Here is a 22,207-nt window from a genome sequence, read left to right as displayed (position 1 = left end):
CATTTTTTTTTAAAATGGCGTTTATCGGTTTTTGCAAATGAACTCTTCATATATTCCCCTTCTATCTGCATTCTGAGCAGTTCTGAGATATTGAGCTTCAAAGTTTTTGCATTCCATTGGACTTTGTAGATAGAACCTTTTGTTTTATATAATAATTTAATATATATTCTTTATATTTTAATTATATATGTTCTCATTTATTTTACTTTTGTCTCACAGAAACTGCATTTCATGATTCAGTAGAGTAGAGACTATGTTTGCTTCCACTCTCAGGGTTTTATGGATTTACAGACACTTCAGCCTGTTAATCTTCTTTCTTTTTTGCACCTGTATTGCACATGCTACAGGCACAAACCCAACCCTCTATCATTTCTCTGTGCGACGACTTTCAGTTTATGATATCATAAGTCCTTTTAAACCATGACAAAGTCACTTCCCGCAGACATACTTAATGCATCGTCGATATCAAGACGCAGGAGCGATTCCTGTTTGCATGCGCTAAGTCATTCACGATTGACCAGCTGTCATAAAACAAGCCCCGATGAAATGCCACTTCCTGCAGCTCGGCCACCCTCCTGCTTGCACGGTATCATGTCGTATTGACAGAGTCATCAGTCAGGCACGCATTCACACAAAACATGTCAAGACGTGTTGCAGATGACTCCTGAGCTGCATTAGTGATACTCTGAAGTCACATCGGAATAATGGAGCTATATTTGGATGAAATTAACAGGACCAGGCACCTGTAGTCCTGAGAAGTGTAGATTGTCTTAGGTAACATCTCCGCTGATAGCAATGAGGGTGTTTATTGCAACTGGTGATTAAGAGTGTGATGAATAATTAGAAGACAGCTTAATTAGAGTGACGCAGGTTGGCTTAATGGTAATTGACAGCCCTGTTTTAATTGTCTGTGTGATTTTGGGCTTGGGGGTGATTCTAATTTAATCATTTCCTTTGACAATCTCACTCTTGTTTAGTCCAAAAAAACCAAGCAGAGATTGTGAGGATGAGAGTGTGATTGTGTTGTGATTGACTCAAAGAGAGTCAAACTTCCTGTGCGTTTTTGTTCACACTAATAAAGGGTAAATAAAGGGCTAAAAATAATAATTAAAAAAGAGCTTTAATGCCTCCATCCAAAATAAATAACTTTTATATAATTATATAATATACACTCTAAAAAATGTTTGGTTAAAAACAACCCAAGTTGGGTTGAAAATGGACAAACCCAGCAATTGGATTGTTTTAACCCAGTGGTTGGGTTAAATGTTTGCCTAACCTGCTGGGTAGTTTTATTTAACCCAACTACTGATTAAAAATGACTATATGGCTGGCTTAAAATGAATCCAAAATAGGTGAGAAATTAAAACTCAGACACACTAGAGGCAACAATAATAATCAAAAGGTGTACATTTATTATTAAGCAATTTAATAAATGTTTATTGTTTATTATTCATTATCTTATTAATACATGCTCATTTATTAAACATATTAATAAATGTTAATTTCCAGCATATTTTGGGTTCATTTTAAGTAAGCAATACAGTCATTTTTATACAACAGTTGAGTTAAATAAAACTACCCAGCACGTTGGGCAAACATTTAACCCAACTACTGGGTTAAAACAACCCAATTTGTCCATTTTCAACCCAACTTGGGTTGTTTTTAACCCAGCATATTTTTAGAGTGTATATTTTAAATAATTATTTAATTTATAATTATATAATTTATAATTATCACGTTAAATTAAACACAACGATTTTATTAACTATTAACATTAACACAAATGTATTAACTTCTGTTCCTTACAGCATATTTTTCAATACGTTGACTTAAATATAAATGCAAACACTTGTATTTTTAATTAAAAATTATTAAAAACATGCACCGTTATTCTTGAATTGCCCTTCTGTTGATCCCACTGTGAACAGGAGTGAACTATGATGTGGGACAGTGCGTAATTCTCAGTGATATGGCCCATATGCACAGCTTTGACTCTACCCTGGAACTCTAGCTTTGGCTGAGCGATTCCTCGTAGCTTTTAGCTGTCAGTCCACGCCACGGAGTGTCTAAATCGGCCTGAATACGCCTCTGCAGTCTCTTTTCACAATGCAGAGCCATTGGGTCTCTCCCAGCAGTGAGCGCAGACACCTCTACCACCCAAAAATCAGCACGCCACAGAGACAACCTTCACAAATCCCATTCCCCACCGACACAATTGATTAGAATAATTTTGGATGTGATTGTCTCTGGGTACTCAGCCATAAAGCTGCAGGCCACAACGAGAGGGGGCACATGAAATTATGTGGATTCATAAGGAAATCTGCTTTGTGTCAGAAACACACACACACACACACACACACTCTCTCTCCATCTTTTTGGAAGGAAGTGTCTTTCAAAATCATGGCCATAAATTCAGCAACTTGAAGAATGCTGATGTTGCAGGCTGCCAGCAAACACTCCCATCTTTCCAACTGCAGAACAACCCACTGAAGCACAGATATGATTGCCTTTTTAAGGAGGTGGCAGTGGGGAAGCTGCATATCTACTGAAATGTTTTCCCAGCAGTTAATTCCCTTATGCACAATGCAAGCCAAGTCAGGTTTAGGTAATTCTGTTTGCTAATAATTTTATGCTTAAAAAAACACTGGCATCTGGCAAAATTTGGTTAACGTCAGATTACACAATAATACACTTTAAGAACAGGTATTCCATTCTGCAATTGACGTTGATTAGCACTTTAAGCTGTTTTAAACCAGCTATTCAGGCTATGTTTGGAGTGGAATACTTACTGCATGCATTGCACTCTATATAGTAGGGCTGGGCGATATATTGCATGCGATTCTCACGCGCATTTCGTCAGTAAAGCCGGTTCCCTGATTACCTCTAAATCGCCATCACCTGCTTTCAAATGGAGCGGCATTTAATAGACAAAGCCGTAGATCACTGATAAGCCACGCAAAATCGGGTTCAGTATCGAAGTCGATTCATCTTCGATACTGAACGCGATTTTGCGTGGCTTCTCCGTGAACTACGGCTTTGTCTATTAAATGCCGCTCCATTTGAAAGCAGGTGATGGCGATTTAGAGGTAATCAGGGAACCGGCTTTACTGACGAAATGCGCGTGAGAATCGCATGCAATATATCGCCCAGCCCTACTATATAGTTTTTGTCTAAAAATTTCTTCTATGCAGTTTTTTCTTTTGTTTACTGCACATTTGGCAATTGCAGTAGGCCATTCAGGTGTTTCACACATGAAACTATGCACAGTATACATAATATACTGCATACTTAATAAAAAAAGAAAAAAAAAGAAAAATCAAAACTTTTATTCAGCAAGGACAGATTAAAGGTGCAGTGTGTAAATCATCTAGCATCTAGCGGTGAGATTGTGAATTGCAATATAGAGAAGTTACGGTGGCCAAAACAGGACAAATTTGTCATCGTCTAAAACAGCAGAGAGTAGCTAGTCAAGCAAACGCGCTAGAGAGAACAGTTTGTCTGTTTAGGTCTCCTTTAGAAACATGCCGGCACAAAATGGTGACTTAACATGTAAGGGGACAACAGCAAGAAAATTAGGCTGCTGTCACTTTAAGAAGGAAAGCACGGACCGAATAACTGACACACATCCGGTTTCTTTCTCAACTGTTCTCTTATGACATAACCAAGAGAATACTTGCCGAGACAGATATTTAGACATAATTTTGTGTGTATGTGTCCATTCAAGCGTAAATAAACGCAAAAGAGGAATTTATTTGATGTCTGACTCTCTCTCTCTCTCTCTCTACGTGCACGTGTTTCTGGGGTGTGAGGCTGTGCACACATTTCCCTACTTTCGCCTCCTCTTCCGCTTTTAAAATCATTTGAATGTGTTAATTGGCGAGACAAAACACGTCCAAATGATAAACATTCACTCTATGATGTTTAAATTTAGCAGTTAATCCACGAATCACATATGTGCCGAACCGTTGGACCTTATCCGTACGGATCACTGATTAACTGCGATCCGGTGCACACCTAATAATTAAAGAACACACTTATCATCATAGCTATCTTACCAGAGATGGAGAAAAATTCTACTCCTGTAAGTAAATGTGTCCCTGTGAACCGGTCCTCAAAAATTTTGGTACTCAAAAGCGCTTCCCTCCATGTTTTCTGGTGCGCATCGTTTATTTTTATCACACATGCGCCCCTGTGTACCACTTATGTGCACCCCTAATTATATTGCATTTCTGTCAATAGATCCTCCTAAAATGTACACATTGCACTTTTAAATGGATCAAAAGTGACATTTACATAAGATTTCTTTTGAATAAATGTGTAGCAATATTAAGCAGCATAACAGTGTTCAACATTGATAATAAGAGATGCTTCTTGAACAGCAAATTAGCATATTAGAATAATTTCTGAAGTATAATGTGATACTGAAGACTGGATTAATGATGCTGAAAATTTAGCTTTGCATTTTGGTGAATTAGACTTTAAATATGTATTATTTTAAATTGTAATAATATTTCACAATATTACGGTTTTACCATGTTTTTGATTAAATAAATGCAGTCCATAAGAGACTTCTTTCAAAAACGTTAAGAAGTCTTACTTGAATGGTGATGTAGTTTATATACATAAATCTTTTTAACTGTTTGTATGGATGTATAATAATCCTTTTAGTATTGTGTAACACAATGATGTCAATATTATTAATAAAAATAATTAATATAAATTATTTGAAAATGTTACAGAGAAAATCTAGTTGTTTCTGTTTTAACCATGATATGCTAAAAGTAAATTTTTGTGCCAGATCTACAATCTAGAAGCTAACATGCTTCAAGTAAAATGAGGCATCACAACATTTTAGTTACAGCTTGTAATATCAACCTAATCAGCTCATTGTTGACTAATAAATAAATATGAATATTGACAACATGGTATCTAAAATGACTATGAGTAACACATATGTATCTCTTTCTGTCTCTGTGCAGCGGCGTCAGGTCCTGAAGATGTGGCCCTGTATGTGGGAATCGTGGTGGTGGCTCTCTGTCTGACTTTGCTGCTGATCATACTGGTGCTGGTTTACCGCAGGAAGAAGGAAGGTCTTGATGCAGATGTGGCCGACTCCTCCATCCTCACCACTGGCTTCCAGCCCATGGGCATAAAGCCCACCAAGCCAGGTGTGTGGGCACCGCGCAGGGCAGCCCGCAGCAGTAGGCTATTGTTTCTCTACACTATCCACCCCTCGTCACGGTGTTCCACGCCCATCCTTTCATCCCAGTGCCCGTGTTCCTGTACCACCTGTGGCGGTAGCCGCCCACAGTCTCGCAAATGTGTCCGTGTTTGTGCATTGTTTGCGTTAAACCGAGGTAGTCATAGTTTTGTGTGTCATCTTCACAAATGATTCGCAAATGTTTGTGATTTGGTTTTACTTGAGTCATCTTTGAAGCTGTCAGTGAGAGGAGACCTTCACTCGTCCGCCTGCTACCTTGGGAAGTGATTTGGTAATAGTAGCATTAAGCTGATTTCCATTGATCCTCCCACGAAACAAATCTGCCTACTGCTGTGCACTTTTTATTTTTACATATGAAAAGTGTTTAATGTGGCAAAACAGGAGAACGGCTCTCAAATCGTGAAATATGGAGTTGGATTTTGGGCATTTGAACCTGAATGAAACCACACAGTAAGCTAGATTTAAAGTGTAAAAAATTTAAACTGTGACTGCCGGGCTTTCTTTAAACGCTGTATGGAATTGATTGTGGCTGCTAAAGAGGAGGAGGAGGCATTGATTTATTTACGAGTGAGTCTCTCTCAGCGCAAGGGCCTGGCTACATCCATGGATTTGTGCGTTTGCACTGAATTTCAATTTGTGCTGTGTACTTTTAACCAGCATGACCTTTCGAAGTGTTTTTCACTTGTTTCTTTCTCTTTGTTTCTACAGAAAACTCTCATTTGCTCACCATCCAGCCTGATTTGACCACCACCACAACCAGCTACCAGGGAACTCTACGTTCTCGACATGAAGTTGCCGGGAAGTTTTCCATGAGCAACGGCCCCCTCCTGGAGCCCCTTCCCAACGGCTCCCACACGCTGCACAACGGCAAACTGCCCAGCGACCCCAACGACTTCATGAACCGCCTTTCTTCTCAGACATATTTCAAAACGCTACCGAGAGACAACGTCAACACCTCCTACGGCACTTTCAATTTCCTGGGTGGCCGCCTAACCCTCCCTAACACTGGTAAGATTATACTTGATTGTACTGCAAACAGTACAAAATGTGTTTTTGTGTTTAGTCAGGAGTGTTGTGAAAGAACACTGTAGCTTTGTTAACTGCAATGTTATTATACCGACATGGCCTAAAATGGAAGGGTGAAGTGATCCAATTACACGGTAATCCAAGCAGTTTTATGTAAATCGGGGCACGAGCGAATGCAAACATCTTCTAAAGACGTTTTTCGAGCAACAAGGCAGAGCGGGCAAAGACGTGCTTCCATTTATACACTAATGATTGTGTTATGACAATGAAGACCATTTTCGTTTTTCGACAGAAACAGCTGTAATTGGGCAACGTCTTGTTTTATTTTCCATTTCTTTTTTGAAGGATACCTCACAGCATATTCTGCGAGCCGAGCCAGTGGCTTCATTGTCAGCCGTGGCACTGTAAGCCGATATGCAACGTGCACATTCATAGTGCCTGCAACTCTATCCACTCCAAGGACACCACCAGAGTATATTCAAACCAATTAGTCTCCTTAATCACAGACAGAGGGTTCATCAGGCTGTCACATTATGAATCACACGCGGTCAAAGAGACAGCTCACGAGGCAGTGGAAATGAAATAACCAAGGCTCCCTCGGCTAAGAACATTGGGTCTCGTTCACTAATAATTGTGTGGATTATTTTGTATTTGTACACAGGAGAACTTCTCATGAAAAATATCCACCTAATTCACAACACGTGCGTACGCACATGAATTTGTTCTCAGTCTCGTTTTAATGTTAGTGAATTTGGAGTATTGTAAATGAGTGACCCGCTTGCACAAGATTAGTCATTTGCATAAACATCTCCAACATTTAGTATCTTCGTATATGGGCTTTCCGCACAACCTTTCCTTTAGACTTTCGTCACTCCCGTCAAACATATGGCGGTCTCGCCAAATCCTCCAGCAATGCCAAGTCTGCTATTCTCAAAACCAGTTGAAAGGCAATAAACACCTTTTATACAGACCCAGATTACAGACCTCTTACGCAAGTTTTAGTACAAAAGTTTTTTTTTTTTATTATTATTATTATAATTTGTTTGTGAACTTGTGCGTATGCATACCTAGTGAATGTGACCCATTGTCCTTCAAAATATAATGTCCAACTTTAGATGCTATTATCCTCTGCGGTTTTGAGAATGAAGGCAGTATAATTGCATCCCCTATACCAGCGGTTACCAAGTAATTAAGTAACCAAGCACTGAAGTAATTATAAACATAGTATAGCAGCATTAATCTATTTTATTTTATTTTATTTTATTATTAATATTTAGGAATAGGGGTTTGTTCAAATCACTAACCCAAATTTTGAGCAATAGTAATATTTTTTTAGACACCATAATAAAAAAATCAGAAAGATTTATAGTAGTGTATAATAATATTTTAGTCTTTTTTTATTTTAGTTGAGTTTCATTCTGTCACAATTTCCAGAGTTAGTTGGTTGATTTGATTGATTGATTGATTGATTGATTGATTGATTGATTGATTGATTGATTGATTGATTGATTGATTGATTGATTGATTGATTTGTTTGTGAATCCAATCAATCAATCAATCTCTAAAACTGCACGTTATGCTTTTAATTTCATAGACATAACCCAGCTGTAGGCACTTCCTGTCCCTGTACTCATCTCCAGGACAGAAAGTGAAAGAGTTTTTGAAGGTACACCTGGTAGATGACATCTTTGCCCTTTCACTGTGGATTTGTAACAGCGTTAACCACATTTTCTTTTGTCACATAAAGGCCCACTGTGAGCTGTGACAAAAGCTGTGTTCAGATTGAACAAATGAGCCTACTTTGTCTCTTTTGTTCCTATTTACATTAGGAATCAGCCTGCTCATCCCGCCAGAGGCCATTCCCAGAGGGAAGATTTATGAGATTTATCTCACCATTCAGAAGAAGGAAGACATGAGGTAGGTCCCTGGAAACAATCTGAGGATCTGCCTCACGAAGAAAGAATGCACAGTTTGAATCAGATTTTTAAAAGGCTCTGCACAGAACGTCAAATATAATTGAAGTCAATCTCCACATTCTGGCATGTATGATAGTGTGTGTGTGTGAGAGAGCCGCTCAGATTTAAGACTAATGCTAGCTTGAGATATCAAAAGCTTGTGTGTATGTGATGTGTGCCTTGTCTGTTACATGCAAATGAGCCTTGGTCCACAGCGAGGGAATTGTTCTCCTGTTTTAGATTTTCCTGTTGGAGCGAAGCACCAGGTAACGGTCTGGCTATTTTTTACTCATGCATTCATACAGTGTTCACGAACAGATTCCCTACTGGGCTTGAATGCAGAGTGTGAAAAGTCAGATCAGAGCACCAGAGCCCTGATTAATAGTGGAATCCCGTCTTATTAAAGGGTCTGCTCTGTGCTTGACATTGGCCATCCATCCAGATCCCTTCCTGACCGTGTACTCCCCCTCTGCCTCCCTCTAGATTGCCCCTGGCTGGGTGTCAGACGTTGCTGAGCCCCGTGGTGAGCTGCGGTCCGCCCGGTGTGGTGCTCACCCGGCCAGTCATCCTCAGCATGGACCATTGCTCTGATGCGTGCCTGGAGAACTGGGCCATCCGTCTCAAGAAGCAGTCATATGAGGGAACGTGGGAGGTCAGTGTTCGTTTGCATTTGTGTGCATTTATGTTTAGCTTAGTGGTAAAGATCTGGCTGATAACTGAAAGGATGCAGGTTTGAACAGGATTGAAAGCTAATTTTCCCTCTCAATTGCTATTTCCATAGTGCAAGAAAAATCTCATTATAATTCTTATGTAATATATTCTTATATAATATCATTTAATTAATTTATTAATTAAATTGTATGTATATATATATATATATATATATATATATATATATATATATATATATATATATATATATATATATATATATATATATATATATATATATATATATATATATATATATATATATATATATATATATATATATATATATATATATATATATTTATATATATATATATATATATATATATATATATATATTTATATATATATATATTTATATATATATATATATTTATATATATATATATATATATTTTTTTTTTTTTTTTTTTTTTAAGATATAATTTGAAAATTAATTAAAGTATTAGTTCACTTTAAAATGAAAATTACCTCATAAATTACCCTCAAGCCATCCTAGGTGTATATGACTTTCTTCTTTCTGATGAACACAGTCAGAGTTATATTAATAAATTTCCTGACACATTCAAGCTTTATAATGGCAGTGAATGGGACCAACGTTTATGAAGCTCAAGAAAGTGCATCCATCCATCCATCCATCCATCCATCCATCCATCCATCATGAACCAATCAGCTCTGGGGGTTAATAAAGGCCTTCTGAAGTGAAGTGATGCATTTGTGTAAGAAAAATATCCATATTTAACCAGTTATAAAGTAAAATAACAAGTTTCCACCACACCGCCTTCTGTATTGAACTTACTTTTTTCGTAATTTGAATATGGAAGGTGTAGGACGTCGCATTTTGAACAGTTGAAAAGTTGGAAATTTTACTTTGAATATTTTTCTTACACAAACGCATCGTTATGCTTCAGAAGGCCCCCTGGAGCCGTGTGAAGTAGGTTTTGCTTTGGATGGAGGTACTTTCTTTAGCTTCATACTGGTTTGTCCCATTCACTGCCATTATAAGGCTTGGATGCATCATGGTACTTAATAATATAACTTCAGTTGTGTTCATCAGAAAGAAGAATATATATATAAATTATATATATATATATATATATATATATATATATATATATATATATAATATATATAGAGAGAGAGAGAGAAATTATTACCTTTTTTTTTAGAATTTTAATCATTATTTTTTTCTGCATTTAAAAATCTGAAATAAAATGAAATAAAATGAGCTTGGGGATTAAAAAGAGAAAAACTTGCAAGTGTACTTGGGGAAAGAAAATGTACTTGTGGATAAAAAAATATGCAAAATATAGTTACATTTCTTTTCATATGCAGGGGGTGCTGAAAAATACATTTGACATTTTTGTGAGATTTACCCACTTGCGTACAAGTTTCTCCAGTGAAATCAACCCCACATGGCGACACCATGTGAAGATACGAGAACAAATTCCATCAGCTCCATGCATCATTAGCGCGGCAATAAATAAAGATTCTGTTCTATAAGATAGTGCCTCAATTTAATAAGTGCTGAACTGTATATAGGAGGAATTCATGCTTACGTTCACCTTTCTTGCCCTTTCCCATCTCCTTTTCTCTCATCATTCTGCTACTGAATTGAATATCTTATGGGGCAAATGGTCTGTATCGTCATAATCATTTCAAATAGCCTCTCAGACAATAAAGCTCTGAAGTGTCTCCATCAGCGTACTCCTCATTTCACCTCTCTCTCATACCTTCACATTTAATCTCCATTTAATTGTATGGATCTTTTCCTCATTGCATCCCATGGTCATCAGCACCCACCTTTAAACTGAGCCGGGGTGAGTCCTTCATTATGCCTGATGGCTTTTCCAAATCTGCACTGAACCGCGCCGGGTCGCTGCGAGACACGTCAGGCACAGAGACGAGGAAGAGGAGGAACCTAGGAAGGAAGGGCGGAGGAAGAGAGTGAAGGTCTTCTTTCATGTTTGATACTGTGCATAAATTATTCAGGCTCCTTGGTGTGGCAGCAATGGGGCGGCAGTAGAATGAATAGGCCTGTCTTAGATAGAGGGTAGAGCAGCACTTTTAATCATCCCCTGCCCCAAATATAGCCCATCGGCGGCAGGTCGCCGTTCTTGGCCAGGTACAGCAGACAAAAGAGGGAAAAAAACACAGGGAAGTTTGTCCTGGAAGGAGCCTTGGCAGACAGACTCGCAGCAATTAATTTCTCCAGAGGACGCAGATCAGCAAAATGCGAGGAGAAGAGAATGAAATATAGTCTGTGTCGTTATCGAACCGCAGGATGATTTTTTTTTTTTTCCCAGAGTCGTTTGAAAAAGAAAAAAAAATATAATGGAAAAAAAAAATTAGACTTCATTGTGGTCAAATGGAAAACGGCTTGTGCCAATACTAATTTCACTGATGAAGATAGTGGCTTATTTTATTGATTGCTGGATGTAATTTCCTGGCCTGGATCCAGAGGTGCATGACAGTAGGGCCGCCTCTCTGTATTTGATTAGATAATGGTGTGAGCGAGAGAAAAAGAGAGAGCCGGTGTGTGAGGAATCTTCCTGATGAGCTTCCTGCAAAAGGTTCTGTCGCCACATATCCCACTTGCCTTTTCTCTAATTAAAGCCACTCTGGGGAGCTATTATGTGATTGTATCTGACCAGAGACTGTGAGAAAACGGCATGTTCCCTCACAATAATGTTGGCCTTTGCCAGAGTCACGTTTTCTGACAGAACGCCTTTTTCTCGTGATTTTAATACATTTTTCTCTGTATTAGTCTATATAAGGCACGCTTGAAGAATCTCTGATGTCAGTCAGGATTCATACCTCCAATTAAAGGAATTTTCTTGCCAAGCCTTGATGAGCTCCATATTGCGCATGGCAACCTGCTAATTAGTTTATTCTCCTGGTTATTAGTAGAGAAACAGCTCAAACTGTCAAAGTCACTAATGGATTAACACAAAACAATGGAGTGCAAAATGAAGTAGGATAGGTTTTAGCAAAGTATGAAGTAATTATATGTATCTTAAAGGATTAGTCCACTTTCAAATAAAATTGTCCTGATAATTTACTCACCTCCATGTCATCCAAGATGTTCATGTCTTTCTTTCTTCAGTTGAAAAGAAATTAAGGTTTTTGATTAAAAAATTCCAGGATTATTCTCTTTATAGGCCTTATTTTCCAGAGGAACATGCACGCCGCCATCTTTAGAATATTGTCTTTGAACTTCCATTTTCGCGGTAGCCCTGTATATTTCTATGGCATCGCTGTTGAAGAATGATTAGCTGGTGGATTTACGTGTTGTTGAGTTAACAAAAGTTATCATGAGCATTGTAATGTTTAAAGCGGGTGTCTTAACAAATGTCAGTAGAACGGGAAGATTTTAAAATGAGAAGTTCATTCATAAATGCATATAATCGCTGTGGAAATACAAGCCGGAAGTCAAAAGACAACGAGCGCAGCCCTGAAAAGGGGCGGGGCTACATAAGGTCTATAGTGGACTTCAATGGCCTCCAGACGGTTGAAAGTCAAAATTACAGTTTCAGTTCAGCTTCAAAGGGCTTTAAACAATACCAGTCGAGGAATAAGGGTCTTATCTAGCGAAACGATCGGTCATTTTCGAAAAAAATACAACTGTTTATGCTTTATAAACACACATTATGGCCTTGCACGTGCTTCCGCTTTCCACATTCTTCAAAAAGCTTACACTGTATGTCCTACGCCTTCCCTATTCAACTTACGGAAAAAAACGAAACTGAATATATACATCAAGCTGAATAAATAAGCTTTCCATTGATGTATGGTTTGTTAGGACAGGACAGTATTTGGCCGAGATACAACTATTTGAGAATCTGGAATCTGAGGGTGCAAAAAAAAAAAAAAAAAATCAAAATATTGAGAAAATCGCCTTTAAAGTTGTCCAAATGAAGTCCTTAGCAATGCATATAACCTCACAAAAATAATTTTTGGATATATTTATGGTAGGAAATTTACAAAATATCTTCATGGAACATGATCTTTACTTAATATCCCAATTATTTTTGGCATAAAAGAAAAATCAATAATTTTGACCCATACAATGTATTGTTGGCTATTGCTACAAATATACCTATGCAACTGATGACTGGTTTTGTGTTCTAGGGTCACATATGTATTTTGTATTTATTTTTTTTTTTAAAGACTTTATTCATCAAGGGTGCATTTAATTGATCAAAAGTGACATACATTTATTGATAATGTTATAAATGTTTTCATAACTTTGATTTCAAAAGATTTCATAACTTTATATAATTATTTCAAATAAATTTAACCTTTCTATTTATAAATAAATCCTAAAAAAAAAAAATCTTGGTTTTCACTAAAATATTAACAGTACAAATGATTTCAACATTGATGATAATAGGAAATATTTCTTGAGCACCAAATCACTGAAGTTTATAAAATATATATATTAAAATGGAAAACAGCCATTTTAAATTGTAATAATATTTCATGTGTCACTGTATTACTAAATAAACAAACAAAAAAGAAAATCAGCCTTAGTGAGTAGTACATAGTAGTATAGTGTATGTAGATTAACCAGCAAATGTAGTAAAATGTAAAAATGTAGTTATCTTTACAAATCAGAATGGTGAAATAAATACATAAAGTGTGTTTGTTTGTTTGTTTGTTTGTTTGTTTGTTTGTTTGTTTGTTTGTTTGTTTGTTTGTTTGTTTGTTTGTTTTAATTGCTCCTTTTGCTGTATTTGAATTTTCACATAAGAAGTAAATCTGAGCTGTAGAAAAAAAAAAGGAAGCTCTGATCTCTTAGTGGGCACTACCATGTGTGAAGATTCACAATGAACTCCTGCTATTAGTGTCTCATTAGAGCACAGAACACAGTTCATTATGCAGATCTTTCAGTTTCTGCTCACCCAAGTCACTTCGTTGTATCTAAAATCTGACACCGAACATCCTCAGGGCAGGAGTTGACCATCTCTCCAATAACTTCACTGACACAGTTACTCTCTGCCCTCTCCTCTGATCCCCATGTCATTTTCTCATTGGCTCATCAGGATGTACTTCAGCTGGGTGAGGAAGTGGTGTCGGAGCCGTACTACTGCCAGCTGGAGGCGGAGACGTGCCGGGTGTTTACTGAGCAGCTGGGCCGTTTTGCTCTGGTCGGGGAGTCCCTCAGCATGGTTGCCGCTAAACGCCTAAAACTGCTGCTGTTTGGTCCCGCTTACTGCTCCACGCTGGAGTACAACATCCGCATCTATTGCATGGACGACACACAGGACCTACTAAAGGTGAATTCAAAATATGTGACCCGCGCTGGCAAAATGGGTCGGAATGCACATGGGCTCATTTCAAATACAGGCAAAACAAGTGTAAAATGTCAATTTTGGTCAAAATTGAGGTTTTTACAAAAATGAGATCAATGACAGTCCAATGATCCAAATAGCAAATAAGCATCTAAAAGTATCTTTATTTGTATGTTTTCTGAGAGGAGTACCTATCCCTTGACCATGAAAAATGCTGTTTTTGTTTCAGAACCTTCAGAAAACTTTGATTTTTCTCAAAATTGACTTTGCTGACTCTATCGACTTCAAACAGGTGTAGTTCAGTCTTTTTTTTTTTTTTTTTTTTTTTTTTTGTCAGATTCCAACAAATCCTACACCAGTGGTTCCCAAACTTTTTAGTGTGGAGTACCCCCTGAAGGCATTACCATCCTTCCACGTACCCCTCTCTTCCACTTCAACTGCAGTCAAACCTTTACCATTAAGGGACAATATTTGTCGCCTAAATTGATTTTCCAGTGCATTTTTTTTACCTTTATGAACGACTTTATAAAATAAATAATGTTTTAAATAAAAGAGAAATAAGCAATGATGGTAAAACTAAGTAAAACTTTTAAATATTAAACTAAAACCGCCAGTAAGTGGCAGCAAGTCACTGTTTTTATGAGTGAGTCATCGAGTCATTCATTCAGTAACGAAGCAAGTGGCTGTGAATGAATCATTGAATCGACTCTCACAATTCGTTCAAAGCTGCAGAATTGTTCGCGAAACACAGACGTGTGTTGTAGTTCTGCTGTGGCTTTCGTTATTATTTCATTGCAAAATAGAGTAAATACTGACAGTACTGTGTTTAAAATGTACGTTTTGCTTTTTGACCTGTTGCATAATAATATCACGTTTGCAGTCATGTGGATATTTTGGAACAATTGCGTTCTTGCTCGTTGTCGTCATTAAATAAGAACTCACACAAGGTATGGTTTTGTACCGGAGAAAGTTTGAGTCTTAAATCGAAATTAATTCATTATCTGTTTCTATATTTGTTCTTCATGCGAGTAAGTGCTAAATCCCCACTTTTACAAAGGTGCATTGTCGAGAACGACTGTAATATAGCGCGATTTAAGGCAGCAGACTGCACGTAATCTATCATATGCATGCTGCTTGTTTGGATACAGTCATTTTTGACTGCAAATGATGAGGTAATTTGATTAAATGTACTGGATTTACGACATTTTGGCGGTTAGAAATACATGCTCTATTTTAATATTATTTTAATGTAGAATTAAATGAACTACTCAGCATTTTGTTCGCGTACCCCCTTTTGTCACCTCACGTACCCCCAGGGGTAGCCTACGCGTACCCCAGTTTGGGAACCACTGTCCTACACCATTTTGAAGGTTTTTTAATAGAGAATGGGAATAACAATAACTCATTTTTTGAAAATTTGCTCATTGTGACTCATTTTGCCAGCATGTGTCACATATCTACCTGTAATCATGTAAATGTTATTGTTTACCTATAATTTAGTCTTCTGTCTCTTAATCACAGTCCACTTGTACCCTGATGAAAGGACCAACTTATATCAGCATAGTTCACCTAATTTGCTCACCCTCATGTTTTAAATTCATGGAAATGAGCATGAAAACAGTTTTATGTTTTGTTCACTGTGGAAGAAAGTCATACATGTTCAATACAATTTGATGGTGAGTAAATGATAGAATTTTCATTGCTGAGTGAATCTCTTTGATTGACCAAAGATGTCTTGCTGGCATCTATCCACCAAGACCAAGCATATAAAGACCAGTCATAAAAATAAAAGGCCAGGCACACATAACTAGCATACACACGGTTCCAATGGCTCAGCAGCAGTACAGCATGTTGAATTATCATTTCTTTTGTCTCCTGCATGATGGGGGATTTTCTATGACATACATTTGGCTTGTATTGTTCAGTCTTTATTGTCACCACCTCTGTTGGGGGTAATTCAAATTTCTGTTTGTGACTTGTGCGGCAAACTTCTTTCGGAGGATTACACATGACTACATTTTAAAACCTTAAAATGAATAACATTTCTGTAATTGTTTAACCATTTTGTAATATTTAGTTTATTTGCTGTGTGACACAAAATGCATTTTCTCCTATGCAGCGACTGACAGTACAACCGTGAGATAACGTTACACCAAAACACAACATAAATTCACAAATCACATAAATTTTATTTGTTCGAGAAGCGTTGCAACATGGTTTACAGCACTGATATCGAACGCTCATTGGCTCTCTTACCTGCTTCGTCACAGATTGCGAAATGCCATGTTTTAGCGGATTGACGTTTGAAATGACTACGCGTCTTCACGGACACAAGCCGGATTGATATTTTCATGGATTAGTAACTTAAATTCTGCTCTCTACCCCTTAAACTATAACCGCGAAAAAGGACTGCTACTCCTCATCATTTGAACTACTTTTGGTATCACTTTTGACATTTTTGCTGCTCAAAATATCGTTTTAATGCTATGTTATTACTAAAAATGCCATTTTCCTACAAATTATGTTTTATTCTTTTAATATTCTGTATAAAATGGGTATGTTTAGGTTTGGAATGGGATCTTACATTTATCTATAAAATGATAAAAGGGAAATTATACCTTTATGACATGAAAGATTTGTAAATATTTTACATTTTTTCGCTGCTACATTTAAATGCTGCCAATACGTCCATATTCTACATTTCAGCACCTATCCAAACATACAAAAATGTAAGTTTTATGCCTTTGAAAGTTACGTATTCATATCTATGTATTAACAATGAGACCAGGCTGATATATACATACATACATGCATATATCTTTTCTTTTCATCAGCGCAGTCAAATTGTTTCAGTTCCTTTTGGCTTTTTTTTTTTTTTTGCTTTTTTGCTTCCCCTCTTAACAGATCAGGAATAATCAAGAGCTAATGCCAAAGCAGCCTCCCTCGAGGAGCACGTCTGAGCAGACTGTTAAGATTTCATTTGCATGCTTAATTAGTAAATGAAAAGGAGAGACTCTCTGGTCGTGGCCCCTGAGCTCCGCTCCACTCTCACTGTCAAAGTAAGAGAGCCTGTTCCCTGCTCTGCCCACTCCAGCCTCTGAGAGCCTGCCAGAAAGAATGACCTGCGCTACCCAAAGCTGCCCGCTGTGCCCCGCTAGGGTGGGCTGACAGGGAAAGTGATTGCAAAAGAGATGCCAGGAATTTGCCAGGTTTGTTTAAAATGAGCTCTTAGCCATGCAGAGATGAGAAGTGCTCCAGCACATGATGGATGTGAGCACCTCCTCTCCAATTCTCTCCAAAGGGTCCATGAGAATGCTCACTGTTCTGTCATTTTAAAGTGAAGTGTTGAAGTGGTGATTTGTCCCCCCCAAGAAAAGCCCTTTTTACATATTTATTATTATTTTATTTTAAAAGAAGTTGCTGTTATTTAACGATTAAAGGTGAGGATGTGTGATGTGCTTTTATCTATAGCCATGTGTTAAACTGCTAATATATATGCTTTTTTTTCAACCCATGACCTCCTTTCATACTAACCTTGCCTTTGATCAGGAGTGGGCCACTCCAGGGGAACCTTTATACGTGAACGGACTCAGTCATGCAATGCTCTCGTGTAGAGCTGCTTTCCATGAATCCACCCCATTTGCATTTTTCACTCCCCTCAAATGCACAGACCGTTGTGGTAAGCCTCAATTTCCTCATAGGACAGGCAGTTTTTTACAGGGAGGTTTAGCGGGGAGTCAACATCACAATGCTTATCTCAGTATGAAAAGAGAGAAGATTTTTGTTCCTAAGGTCGGATGCATACTCTATGCAAGTATGTGAATGCAAACACTTCATATTAAACCTTGAAATATCCATTTTTAAACTTTGTAAAAATGTCTATTACTTTAGTCCAGGGATAGGCAACGACGGTCCTGGAGTGCCGCTGTCCTGCAGAGTTTACCTCCAACCCTTGAAATACTGAAATACTGTACTACTGTAAAATACTGTACTTTGAATTGCAGCACTACTGAACCATTTATATTGTATTTTTCATTTTTAAGTTGCTTTGGATAATAGCATTTGCTAAATTAATTAATGTTTTTTTGTTTGGTTTTTTTTTTCTTATTTTGCTATTATTTGCTATTATTACTTCTTGCTATGGCAGCAGTTCCATGTGTCATTTTATTCCAAGATGTTTTAAAGGTGCTCAAGATTCAAAAATTGAATTTACCTCGGCATAGTTGAATAACAAGAGTTCAGTACATGGAAATGACATACAGTGAGTCTTAAACTCCATTGTTTTCTTGATATCAAATCTCATTTGTTTAAACGACCTTACTACTGTTACTACGTAACAGTCAGGATCATTCAAATGTATGACCACAATATTTACATATGCTAGCCCATGTTCAATGCATTACACAAGGGCAGGGCATCTGGATCTGTGCACAGCTGAATCATCAGACTAGGTAAGCAAGCAAGGACAATGGCGAAAAATGGCAGATGGAGCGATAATAACTGACATTATCCATGATAACATGATATTTTTAGTGATGTTTGTCTTTCTAAATGTTTTGTTGCTAATGTACTGTTAAATGTGGTTAAAGTTACCATCGTTTCTTACTGTATTCATGGAGACAAGAGCTGTCGTTATTTTCATTTTTAAACACTTGCAGTCTGTATAATTCATAAACACAACTTCATTCTTTATAAATCTCCAACAGTGTAGCATTAGCCGTTAGCCACTGATCACAGCCTCAAATTCATTCAGAATCAAATGTAAACATCCAAATAAATACAATACTTACGTGATTAGACATGCTGCATGACAAACACTTTGTAAAGATCCATTCTGAGGGTTATATTGGCTGTGTGAACTTTGTTTATGGTGTTTAAGGCAAGCGCGAGCTCTTGGGGCATGGAGCACGAGATTTAAAGGGGCCACATACCCTGAATTGGCGCATTTATTTATTATTAATTATAGGCAGTTAAAAAAAATTAATACCCCATAGTTTTTTTTTGTTTTTTGTTTTTTTTGAGCTGAAACTTCACAGACATATTCAGGGGTCACTTAAGACTTATATTACATCTTTTGAAAACATGTTCTTCGGCACCTTTAAACAAGTGTAAAAATTAATGTCAAAGGTCTACGTCCAGTTTTCTCTTTCACGTCAAATGCTGTTATCACTGAGGATTTTTAGCCGCCACATTGATGCAAAAATACATGTAAAGCAACGTGCTTACAATCTTGCAATGCATTGGCCAAGCATTTGTGTACTCATGTAGAGTATATTTGCAGAGGTGTAAAGTATGTAATTAGTTACTGTACTTGAGTATCATTTTGGCTACTCTGTAGTTTTACTACATCAAATATATCAAAGATATTAGCAACTTTTACTCTTTACTTGACTACAATTTTGAATAAGTGTACTCTTTGTTTCACTACATTTGTAATGAGTAATTTTGCATGGCACCTAACTTTTTCTGCAGCATTTTATTTCTGCTACAAAATAAGCCATCTACAGGGCACTGCAAGTACTTGGGTGTTTTTCCCTTACTCAACTTGTCAACAAGGCCACTTTACGTGAATGTGAATGCAATAGGAAGTAGTTGTGAATCGCTAGTGTTTTATATATGAGATGAGGACAGCTGCAGATGAAACCAAAACCGGCACGTCTACTGCAAAAAGGCTTTGACTTTTTAATTTTACTTAATATTATTTTATTTATCTATGATATTGAAGAGAGCTTTTTTGAAAGATATTGATTTACTCATGCTCTTTTTGAGCACTTGAGCTTAACTGAGACTTGTTTTTCTATAGACGTTTAAGAGGCTGTGTCGGCCTTGATTTATTGCAGTTTTGAGGTGTTATTTTGAATAGAAAATAAATATGATCGCACATCTCACAAATCAACTCTTTCTTGTTTCACTGGCATGTCTCTTAGGTATTGAAGACTAGTGCATATTTGAGCCTAAATTTAGTATGAGTGCTTAAAAAAAATACTTAAGTTCTGTTAAAATCAGATACTCTAAGGCCGGCCCTGTTTCACAGACAGGGCTTAGACTACACCAGGATCATTCCTTAGTTCAATTAGGATATTTAAACATACGCTAGAAAAAAAAAAAACATTACTGGTGTGCATCTTGAGACAAAACAATGGCACCGACATATTTTAAGAAATGTCAGTACAAGTTGCTTTCAGTTAAAACATCTCTAGGACTAGCTTAAGCCTTGTCTGTGAAACTGGGGGTAAGAATTTTACTCAAGTTGTTTTGGAATTGGTGACTTGTAACCTGTAATGGAGTCATTTTCACTGTAAGGTGTCTGTACGTTTACTCAAGTATGGTTTTCAGGTACTCTTTACACCTCTGTATGTTTGTGGTCTAACAGGTGCTGTACCCCCTGAGAAGCACATCTGAGTCCCTGATTGACTTTCCTTCAAAGATGTGAGGCTGATTTATTGTGATGGAATTATTATGCTAATTGTTGCTGATAACAGAAGAGGATTTCAGAATTAGCATAGCATTAGAAGAGTCGGTCATGACAGAGATGCATTGTTTTTTGTGTGTGCGTGTCTCTTTCTCCAACATCATCTTGGGTGAATATTAATTGTATTTTGATTGCTAATGCGCCTCCAATGAATAAGATACCACTGTTTTTGATGATTGTCTATCTTCCATTCGGCTAAGAAATTGTCGTTCTATACAAATACATTTTCCTTTCTCTAACAAACTATTTCTTCACTATTCACTCTTTCTTTCTCAGTCAGGCAGAGTTTTGCTTGTGCCTAAAACAACAGCAATCTTTAATCTCCTAATTAAACCACATTAAAAAAATGTCATTGTCTTTAATCACAAGTATGACATTTTGGGAGTCAGTGACATTTCAGCAGAGATGCTTTCAATATGTTTGTGAGTCTTATGGGACCAATTAGATTAATATTTAATGTACAATGGTCCATTAAAGAACTGCCTCCACTGCTGGTTTTACCGTAGCTGGACATCTCATAGCCGACCTTCCGAAAGTTCTACTACAGGACCTGTCAGAGACACTTCCACTGATGTGGTTAATTATTGACCTCCAAATGTAAACCTGACCTTATTAGGCTAGGCTAAGAAACAAACCACTCTAACACTTTCATTATTAAAGTGATTTCACTATAGCACTTGACCTTTCAACAAATCACAACTGGTATGCAGCCACTGCAGAAAGAGTATAAAGATCCAGATTATAGTGCGCTAACATCAACATATTGCGAATTAAGTTTGAAGCACCAGCGGAGGAATGTTTCGGGTTCACTGGTTTATCTGGCTTGTCACTAGGCAGTGGATTGTAAAATATCCTCTCGTTTCAGAGATAGATGAGCGATGACCTTTGGTGCCTCTTTCCAAATGTTGTTCACATTTAATCAAGACCCGTGTGATATTCTCTTCTCCCTTCAGACCTTTTAGACAAGTAGCCAAATGTCTGTGGAGCCACGTCTGGTATTTTTTTTTTTTTTTTTTATCTGCTGACTGGGCTAGAAACACATAGAGAGAGAGGGAGCGTGAGCATTCTCATATTTGACCTTTTCGTGCAACGTCTGAGCATAATTTGCGCATATGTGCGTGCATTCATGCTACCGAGAGAGAAACCAAAAACGGTGCATGGCTTTGATCACTGACGTAACATTTAACGAGACAGTCGGCTTCATTACCCGACAATGCGAGAGAACGAGACGAAAGAAAGCTTGTGTGTTACTTACTGTTGCTCTGATTTGTCAAATTCATCTCTCTGGCATGCTTGTTTGGAAAGCATCTCGCACATCACTCGCATTTTTAGTTTTTAATCAGAGAGAGGAGGCAAGAGAGGAAATATTTGAGATGTTGGTTGGGAGGGAGGGAGAGAGAAAGAGAAAAATAACCTCATCACCAGCTGGAGAAAACTCACAGACATATGTCTGGGTGATTTACATTTGTGAAATGTTTGCCTCCATCATTCAGATCTCTTTTCTGACTTTTCTGACTTGCTCATCAGC

General features: G+C 37.4%; 1 protein-coding gene across 1 annotated transcript in view; it reads left to right on the top strand.

The window, feature by feature from the left end:
- Nucleotides 1-22,207, top strand: part of unc5a (unc-5 netrin receptor A) — a 238,326-nt gene that overhangs the window by 204,419 nt on the left and 11,700 nt on the right. Inside the window, exons 8-12 of the mRNA XM_067381855.1 lie at nt 4,980-5,201; nt 5,930-6,229; nt 8,077-8,164; nt 8,686-8,854; nt 13,959-14,192. Of these exons, the coding sequence (XP_067237956.1) occupies nt 4,980-5,201; nt 5,930-6,229; nt 8,077-8,164; nt 8,686-8,854; nt 13,959-14,192 (1,013 nt within the window). The remainder of the gene's footprint in view (nt 1-4,979; nt 5,202-5,929; nt 6,230-8,076; nt 8,165-8,685; nt 8,855-13,958; nt 14,193-22,207) is intronic.

The sequence above is a fragment of the Chanodichthys erythropterus genome, chromosome 1 (genome assembly GCF_024489055.1).
Source record: "Chanodichthys erythropterus isolate Z2021 chromosome 1, ASM2448905v1, whole genome shotgun sequence".
In the NCBI taxonomy this organism is placed as follows: Eukaryota; Metazoa; Chordata; class Actinopteri; order Cypriniformes; family Xenocyprididae; genus Chanodichthys; species Chanodichthys erythropterus.
The sequence above is the reverse complement of the archived record's forward strand: the minus strand, read 5'-3'. Positions and strand labels throughout refer to the sequence as shown.